Source organism: Lichenostomus cassidix, chromosome 20 (assembly GCF_008360975.1).
Source record: "Lichenostomus cassidix isolate B80296 chromosome 20, HeHo_3.0, whole genome shotgun sequence".
Taxonomy (NCBI): Eukaryota; Metazoa; Chordata; class Aves; order Passeriformes; family Meliphagidae; genus Lichenostomus; species Lichenostomus cassidix.
In genome coordinates this window covers 8,787,772-8,797,064 of record NC_139500.1, presented here as the reverse complement: position 1 = coordinate 8,797,064, position 9,293 = coordinate 8,787,772, and the positions used below count along the sequence as shown (strand labels likewise).

General features: G+C 55.8%; 1 protein-coding gene across 2 annotated transcripts; it reads right to left on the bottom strand.

The window, feature by feature from the left end:
* Window positions 1-1,207: 1,207 nt before the first annotated feature.
* On the bottom strand, window positions 1,208-9,143 carry KCNK15 (potassium two pore domain channel subfamily K member 15). Of its 2 annotated transcripts, XM_085079494.1 has the most exons (3): window positions 8,796-9,143; window positions 4,754-5,466; window positions 1,208-1,426 (listed from the first exon to the last, which is right to left on the bottom strand). In XM_085079494.1, exons 1-3 carry the CDS (start codon window positions 9,076-9,078, stop codon window positions 1,391-1,393), a joined length of 1,032 nt encoding a protein of 343 aa, XP_084935620.1. In that variant the 5' UTR covers window positions 9,079-9,143; the 3' UTR covers window positions 1,208-1,390. The 2 variants fall into 2 exon arrangements, with proteins under 2 accessions (XP_084935620.1, XP_084935619.1); XM_085079493.1 differs by lacking the exon at window positions 1,208-1,426 and having other exon boundaries at window positions 4,387-5,466.
* Window positions 9,144-9,293: the final 150 nt, after the last annotated feature.

Below are 9,293 nucleotides of genomic sequence, written 5' to 3'. Positions count from 1 at the left end.
AGTTGCTTTGGCATCAAATGTTAGGATATCTGCCCACTGGGGCTCCAGGTCCCACTGAATGCCAGCCTGGAACTTCAAGTCCTTCAGCAGTTTTTTTTCTTTGGGGCTGTTGCTCTTGACCTGCTGCACACTGGTCTCTGCTTTGGTGACTCCATCTTCTTGACCTGGAGCTGGTTTTGGCTTTGGAGCCAAGGAAAGCGAGGTTTGGAGAGTGAATCTAAGGCATGTTCCCCCAGTCTCACCACACTGGGATTGTCTTTCTCCTGCTCCCTGCAAGCTGCTCCCTGCACAGTGGAAAGGGCATCCTGGTGATGCAGTGCCTCCCCCGAGACCCCCTCATGCAGCACTGCCATGGCCTGCCACCCACCAGGGATGCCCATGTCCTGCCCACGTTTTGTGGCTGTCCCACATTCAAACTACAGGGGGTCCTTCCTTTCCCATCCTTGGAAGGAGCTAGGGGTCTTCTGCAGGGCCTCAGCAGCCCAGGCAGGTGGGATGTGCCATTACTGACAGCCAGGAGACGACAGGGAGCTGCCTCTGTGCTGGCCAGGGAGAAGGGGAGCTCCCAGCGAGCTTTCCTCCACCTTCCCTTTGCTTTCCCCAGGGCCCTCTGCTCCCTACATGGGTTCCCACTTCCCTCTCAACACGAGGCCTTATTCCAACCCGAGGGGACTGAGGCTGCCCACGGCATCTCTTTGCACTGACGCATCCATCCCACGCTGCCTGCCGGGAGCCCCGGGGCGGTGCGGCAGAGCTGGCCTCTGCTCGGGGATGGGGCCATCCCCAGCCCATCCATGCTCCCACCCTCCTCTGCCACCGTGCTGGAGCTCTGCCTTGTTCCACACTGCCAGGGCCTGGCCACTGTAGAGAAATCTGCTTTCACAGGTTAAACCTTTATACTTCATTAATCGCTCCACAAAAAACGCTAACTTTGCAGGCGCACTACACTCCTCTTGCTTTTCTATAGGAGTGGGGGCTCTTTTGTGAGATCTGCCCTTTTTGGCCTCTCTAACCCTCTCCAAAACTTCCTGGAGGTTTTTAACATCATTTGGTGAGATGTAATCTCTGTGGAGCCAGAGGGAACACAGGCAATGGAGCTGGGCAGCCTTCTTGCCCAGGTGGCGAGTGGCTTGCGAGGTGCCTGGGCTGCCTTGGGTGGAAGGTGGGACGCCAGCCACTCGTCTGTAGTCAGGAGAGGATTCTGCTATACTTTTTTCCTGTCTGTAGGTTTTATTCAGACAATATGTAATGATTGAGTGATTTACAATTCCGTGTTAAGCTAATGAAAACGTTGATAACGGTGATAATAAAACCTTTTTTTTTCCTACGGTGTGTTGGAGGTTTTCTGTGGGGTGTCTCTGCCCTTTCCATTGCCACCATTATCTTCAGCCTAAGGTTCCAGCTGGACCCTTCCTTCTCCTTGTGCCTATAGGGAACAAAAGCAGTTCAGTCTGGTGTGTCCCAGTGCTCCGTGGAAGGGCTGTCACTCCAGCTCCCTTAATCAGCCCCAGCTTCAAACCTGCATTTCCCTGAACTGCTTCTGGATGTAATTTGGCCATGGGCATCTCCAGGCACAGAACTAAGCTTTCTCCCAGCTGTACTCTGCTCACCACCCCAGTCCAAAGCTTCCTGCTCCTGTAGTTCTCTTCCCAAGACCCTTCGTGGTCAGCACTGGCCATTCAGGGGTGATTTTGAAACCCTGGAGGTGAAGACTCTGTAGTCTTCAGCAAAAAAACCACCTGTGTCCCAGGCTATTGGGAATACTGAGTCAGCGTATGGGTGCAGGGGATTCTGGGGACCCGCCGGGCAAGGAGACCCTCAGATGTTACTGGATGTGCAGCTGCTGCCTGATGACCTGGAGCTGTGAGCCCTTGGGTGGGAAATGTCTGGGGGCTCCTGCTGGAGGGGTCTGTGGGAGAAGATGGAGGTGAGAACAGGCAGCATTCCCTGGGGAGCACTGCAGGCCCTTTTCCCATGGGAACGAGGGGTCACAAAGTCATGGTTCACTAAGAATTGCCTGAAGGTTTTTGTCATGCCTCCAAATCCCTCTGCAGGTCATCAGGGTGAGACCAAGGGGCAGCTTCCCACCTGCCCCAGCTACAGCCCCTGGGGGAGCAGTGGTGGAAGGGGAGGGAGGAGGAGGGTTTCTCTAGAGTGTCGGGGCAGCCCAGCATCTCCCACCCTCGGACCACCCCCGGGTTCTCAAGCAGGAACCTTCTCAGGCTCTGTCTGAGCAGCCAAGCAGTGGTGCCTAGAAGCTCAGGCCACATGGAAGCAGCAGCAACTGGAGCAGGTGTCCTGCTTTCTGCTCTGTCACCTCGTCACCAGCACTGCCCTCCAGGGTGTGCAGGTCACACTGGCAGCCCTGCTGATCCTGCCAGGCTGTGCCTTTGCATCTTGGGCTCTGCGACACAACCACGCAGCCACTGAGCTTGGGCAGTGTCATGTGGAACCCAGAGGGAGACTGCAAGGCTGGCTCAGCCTCCGGATTGGGGTTTTCTCCTGCTTCCAGCTCTGCCAGAGGTGAGTTTCACCAGGGCAATACCATGTAGGTTTATTCTGTGCAGGGATTGAAGATCTGCTTCTTTCCACAAGGGTGGATGATGGCAAGAGGTGCTCCATCTTGGCCACTGGGAGGGTGTCCGAGGCTTAATATGTAAATAGAGCTCTCCATCTGCTCAGCTCTGATAGCAAAGGGCAGCACAGCCCAGCCAGACATTGGGCTGAAGACCATGAGGAGGGTGGGGGAGATGGGACATGGCAACAAAAGGGCTGAGCTGGTGAGATCAGCGTGAAGTGACGCCACTGAGGAGCCGAGAAGCCAATGAAAGCCTCACTTTTAAGCCTGTTTTCCACGCTCTCAACTTGCTTTGTTCTTCCTCTCCTCCCCCTTTTCCTTTAAACCAAGGCTCACTCAGCTGGTGCAGATCTAGGGCCACTGGTGCAAAGTGAGGCAGTTGCTGAGCCCCTGAGGGGAATTTGGTGGCTTCCCACCCCTTGCCCCTGGGTTGCCACACACCCCAAAGAGCCCTGGTGAAAGTGACACAAACCAGCCCTTGGTGCCAGCCCAGCAGCACCTCCTCCCTGCCTGTGTGCCCAGGCTGTGCAGCCTGCCCAGAGGGAGCCAGCCTGGGGTTTGGGGCTTAGATGCATCCCTTGACTCTTAATGTGACAAATAACCAATGACCACCAGCTGGATTCACCTTTTATTAAGCTGCCACCCAGAACAAAAGGAGGAGAGAGCAAAGCCTGCCCTGAGACCATCCCAATGCTGGCAACTCTGCATGCCTTCCCCACCAGGAAGAGGGGCTATTTCTCCACAAAACCCCCTCAGAGGGTATTTTAGATAGAACTGAGAGTGAAAATGTCCCTTTATTGGAGAAAAAAAATGAAACTGAGCTCCTACCACTGTCAGAGCCCAGTCCTGGTTTCGTGCAGATGAGACAGGATGGACAAAGGCCACACTGGGGTCACCAGCTGGAGAGAGCCTCCCAGCTGTGGCTGTGCAGGTACCTCATCCCACACAGGGATGAACGCAGAGATGGGACCACCCCCACTGCAGATAACCCCAGCAGCAGCAAGCACAAACCCATGGGCTCACAGGGACTGGGAGGAGGCGAGGAGCCTGCACAGCTGCTGGGCTGCCAGCTGGAGGAAACGTGGGGAAGGAATGGGTGGTTTTAGCCAAGAAAAAAATTCTTCTTAGGACCAAGCCCTTTGCAGGTGACTGTGTAGTTCAGGAAGGCTCTTCATGGGGCTGCCCTTAGTACAGTCTGCACTCAGCTCAGAGGAAAGTTGGGCTGAGGTGGGCTGGAAGGGACTGGAGGAGTTCAGCTTCCCCTGGGAAAGGGACACAGTGTCCCTCCAGGCAGTTCAGCCAGGAGGACCCACGGTGGTAAGGTATGAGAGGCAAGGTGTGCTGGTGGGCAAGAGGGTGAGTGCAAGGGCCTCCAGCTTCCAAAAGCACTGAGCCAGCCACAAACCTGAGCTCAGACCCAGAGGGCTGCTCACAGGAGATGTTGCCCCATAAAGCTGCCCATTCCCTCCTGCCCACCCACCAGCTGCAAACCCACTGCATGGCACTGACTTACCTGCACAGGGGACAACTTAAAGGTCCCCAGCCCTGCAGGGCTTGCTCACACGGGCTTTGCTTTTGACACTCTCAGCAAATGCAATGCAGCCCATGGAGCAAGAGTCATGTGCTGGCAGCAGCCACAGCCAAGGTTTGACAGGGTGGGAGGGCAGCAATGCACCCTTTGGGGAGCAGGGAGGTGGGAAAGCAAACCTACAGCTCACTGGGCTTCACATCGGGGCAGGGAGCTCTTGCCAGTCCCAAATGCTCAAACCTACTTGGGAGGAAAAAGCCAAGAAAAACTAACAATATCATTCAGTGCCTGCAAAAAAGGAGTAATTATTTCCCAACAGGATTTAGAGGCTCCTGCTGGGGGGAGGGAGAAAAACAGAAGAAATGAGTAAGAAGAACCTGACATCTCTGTTCTTAATTTATCATCGTAGTAAGACTCGAGCGCTGAGTACAGCTCGGCACGCGCTCCTAGATGGATTTCCTCCGCAGCCGGGGGTGCTGCCGGCAGCGAGGGCTGTTGGAAGACAAAGTGCTCCCCGGGGAAGAGCCGGTCTGACCCCGCGTGCTCAGGGACACCTCGTCGATTTTGTAGGAAATGGAGTTGTAATACACAGGGTTGGTGTGGCAGCTCAGGGTCTCGGGGTGGGAGGGCGCCGGGCTGCCGCACACCCGGGGTCTGTAGCACAGGCACGTGCAGAAGGATGGCACCTCAGCCGCCGAGGCGGCCGACTGGCGCCGCTGCCTCTCTGCGTCCTCCTGGACCAGCGGGATCAGGTTCATCTGGCTCGTCCTGTCCTCCACAGGGAGAAAAATGGCATTGCTGCTCCGGCTGTCCTCTTTTGGCTTGAGGTGGATGTTGTTGCGGGCTCTCCTCAGCGAGGCTCGCTCTTCGGCGTCCCGCCGCTCGTCCTCCGAGTTCATCGTCAGGAACCGCAGCACCACCAGGTTGAGGAAGGCGCCGATGACCGTCAGGCCCACCAGGATGTACATGAAGCTGAAAGCCACGTATGGGGGCTTCTTCTGCAAAGCCTCATTCTTCTGCAGAGCCACAAAGTCTCCAAAGCCAATAGTGGTCAAGGTTATGAAGCAGTAGTAATAGGCATGAAAGAAAGTCCAGCCCTCGAAATAAGAGAAGGCTGCGGCGCCGATGCACAGGGTGCCCATGCAGGACAGAAAGCCCACTAGGACCATGTTCTCCATGGAGACATGGGTTGTCCTCATGCCCAGACACTTCTTGATCTTCTTGAGCAGGAGCCGCACCACGGTGTTCATGCGCTCCCCCAGGCTCTGGAACATGACCAGCGTCAGGGGGATGCCCAGGATGGCATAGAACATGCAGAAGACTTTGCCAGCATCTGTGCCTGGAGCAGCATGCCCATAACCTGTGAAGGACACAGGAAAGAGGAAAAGCAGCGTCAAGCCCTCAGCAGGGTTTCCAGCAAGGCTGCCCTGTGACCAAGAGGAATAAGTAGAAAAATGGAGGGAAGGATGGAAAATGACTCAGATGTGCAGACAATGCTAATGGGGCCATGGGATGCCACATCCTTTGGGATGATGGCACATTGCAGTATCGTGTAGGCAGAACCTCATTTGACCTCTGAAGAGAGAAGGTACCCTCTTGATAGGCCCCAAGCTCATCACAGAGGCCAAGAGGAGGCCTAGAGCTGGACAAGCCTCCTGCAGCTCACCAGCAATCCAAAGGCAGTGATGCTGTGCCAGTGCCAGGCATGCAGGGTAACCTGAACCCCACAGTGAGGGGGAACAGAGGCTCTGCAGGATGCTGAGACCAACAGTGTCAGGTCACCCTGGGGAGGTACACACCCAGCCAGGACCATCCACAGCTGCCCTTCCAGGGACATTGTTTCCCTCCCTGGAACCTGCTCCCCCTCCTCCCAAATCCTCTGGTGTCATGTGCACATTTGAGTCTCGGCTATGTGAGCACTTGCTGTGTAGCCTGCTGGACAGGAGCTATAGGGTCTCTGTGCTATAGAGACAGTCCCCACAGGAGCAGCCAAGTCTGGAAGGACTTCTGCAGAGCCACTCCAGATTTACTCCAGTGTCACTAAGACTCAGACCTAAAGCACCACCTGACTGTTGGGAAGGAGGCGTTGTGCTGTTTTGGATGCAGGGAAGGGAGCATTTATGCCACCGCAGCCCTGTCAGCCCTTTTCCTGGGGACAAGGAGCTCCAGGAGGACAAGAGTCTCCTTGAACGCCTTCTGAGATTTAATTTCTCCACCTTGGCCCAAGTTTCAGAGCTGTGACTCAAGGGCACACACAATTATACTGTGAGGCACAGTGAGGTATTCACTGCAATCTTCCGGACTCCAGCGATTCTGTGCCCACCTCAATTACAGCAGCTTAGCAGAAATCAGTGGCCCCTGACCTCAGCGGATGAGTAACAAACTCTGTGCAAGGGAATCACGTGGCGTGGGGAGTAACGGCATCCAAAGGCATCTGAGCCTTTCTTCTGACTTGCTTTTGCAAGAAACTACCAGGGCCTGAAACTTCCCTTCTGAAGGCACCTGCAGAACAATGCCGGCTCCTTCCTATGCTGCTGCCAGGCCTTTCACAAACAGCTAATTGTATTCTCAATTTTTGCAGGAATTTGTGTGACTTCTGCATGGAGAATGTGAAGAAAAACACCCTCTTGTTATCCCACTGTCTTGTTCTAAGCTGTGACTTGGCTTCACATCAGTCCTTGCTGCCCGTGGATTGGGGAAGCTGCAGCACCCAGTGATGGAAGGACCAGAGGAGGATAACCATATTTTCCTGGGCTCCTGAGCACACCTCCTGCTCCAGGAAACTCCTGCATGGGACAGGACTGAGGAGAGCATTATCCTTCACCATGCTGTGCACTGAACTGTGAGCAGGCAGCAAGGGACCAGCTTCTAATTGCTGTCTCTGTTCACAAACCCACACAATCAAAAATGATGAACTTAATGCCTGCATGCCACATTTCGTGAAATACTGAGCAGACAGAAGATTGCAGTGGCAAAACCTCTCAGTCAGATCCAAGCTTAATAACCAAGTGCAATTACCAGGTCCCAGGCTACAAGATAATACAATGACAGCAATGAGGAGGTAAATATAATGATCCGGAAGAGCAGTAAGTGGAAAAACAATTGTTATACCCTGAGAGACTGTTGAAAGAGTGTTTGACTGATGGTTTTGAAATGACAAAGGGAATTAGAAAGAGTAAACACAGCTACAATAACATTAAAACTGAGATTTGGAGCACAGCCCAATATACAGAGATCTGACATGCCAGTGTTTTAGAAATATGACACCTGGGCTGAAATTATTTATCGCACAGGGTGTGTGATAAACACAGCCATTGTTTGTCAGAAGCAACAGGAAAATCATGTAAATGATGCTATAACATGCCAGGTGATGATGGGCATTTTTTCCGAAACCATTCATCTTTCCCTCCTGCTGGGGTCTGACGTGAAGCATGCCCATGGTTTGCTGGCCATGTGTGTTCCCAGCTGCACAAACCCCACAAAGCATTCCATGGGAGCACATGGAGACCCCAGGCAGGGCCTGAAGGATACCTGCCCCTCTGTCACCTCTTGTCCTCTGGAAACTCAAGTGCAGTAGATCCCACCAACCCTTGTCCCGAGGCATGAGGCTTCCAGCTACCAGAGGTATTTCAACCATCCCAAGCCCTTTGGTGAGGCTGAGTCCTTTCCTGAAGAACAGGAGGCAGCTGCTGGCTGTGCCAGGGCAGGATTTGGCCTCAGGATTCCAAAACACATCTGCTGACTGAAATCTCAGCACAAGCAGTGACTTGAGCACAGGATTTCTGTCTACCCCCACGGGATGCTAAGGGTGCATGGATTAATCAAAGTGGATTAATTAAACAATGCTCAACTCCCATGTGGCTAATTTCACCTAAATTAAGGCAACCCTCATTCAATTTAGTTTCATTCTCTTGCAAAATTGAAGCGGACAAACCAAGGCACTGGGCTCTAGTATGGATAAGTGGGTCTATGTGGGAGTTTGATGTGATTCAGTCACTCCCCTACAAGCTGTCACCCATCTCTCTGCACGTTTCCATGCAGGCAGAGCAGCGGGCACTGGTTTGTGGCTCTCTTGGCTCCGTGAAGCAGGTCTCACACAGCCAAACATCCAGAGTTTTGAGCCAGCTAAAAAGCCAACAATTCTTGCCCAGCTCTTCACCCAGCTCACTGGCCACAGCCAGCACAGGGGACAGGCATGACCCTCACCTCTGCCCTCCCACACCGCTGCCAACTTTGGCAGCTGCCTGCTCCAAAGGTTCCCGCAGAAGCTCTGCAAGCTGCTGCCTCCCTGGGACAGCATCATGTCTCGTGGTCCCAGCCATAGCAGCACCCCTAGAACAGGGTGGCCCCAGCCTGTCCGTGCGTTGCCTCGCCCACCGCTGGGCACTGGGGGTCCCACAGGGTCGGCTCGGGGGTGGCCTGAAGAGATGTCTCAGCCTTGCAAGGCTCTGCCATGTGGGAACCCCCCAGGCTGTCCTGGAGCTCCCAGGGGTAGTGGAGGTGTGGGGCTGGAGGAGGATGGAGGGCAGGGACATGGAGATGCAGGAACATGGGATGCAGGGGCGGGGGGACGGAGGGAGATGGGAGGCAGGGATGGAGGGACAAGGGGTGTCGGGAGGTCGGGGTGGAGGGACAGCGGGCGCAGAGGGTCAGGGATGGAGGGATGCCGGGCGCGCTGCCCGCACTCACCGATGGTGGTGATGACCGTGATGGCGAAGTAGAAGGAGCCGGCGAACTTCCACTGGCGGCCGGCGCGGTGCGGCTCGGCCTGCAGCACCAGCCGCTCCAGCTCCCGGTAGTCGTCGGCGGAGAAGCGGTACTTCCTCCGCAGCTCCCCGCGCTTCTGCTCCAGCAGCCGCTTGCGGCCGCTCTCCGCCTCCGACTCCAGCGCATCGAAGACCGCGGCGCCCACCAGCAGGTAGGAGAAGATGCAGAGGATGAGCGCGGCCGTGCGCAGGTTCTGCCGCTTCATGGCGAGGGGCGGCCGCCGCGCTCAGCCCGGGCTCCGCATGGCCCCGCCGCCGCCGCCCCCCGCCCGCCCCCCGCGCACCCCGCACCGCGCACCGCCCCCCGCGCACCGCCCGCGCTCGGCTCACCCCGCACCGCGCACCGCACCGCACCGCACCGCGCTCGGCTCACCCCGCACCGCGCACGGCTCACCCCGCACCGCGCACCGCACCGCGCCTG

Bases quoted from the DNA above. Each gene is read 5' to 3' on its own strand.
- KCNK15 (XM_085079493.1), bottom strand. From the start codon at position 9,078: ATGAAGCGGCAGAACCTGCGCACGGCCGCGCTCATCCTCTGCATCTTC. The intron at 5,467-8,795 runs GTGAGTGCGGGC...TGTCCTTCACAG, and splicing joins CACGGTCATCACCACCATCG to GTTATGGGCATGCTGCTCCA.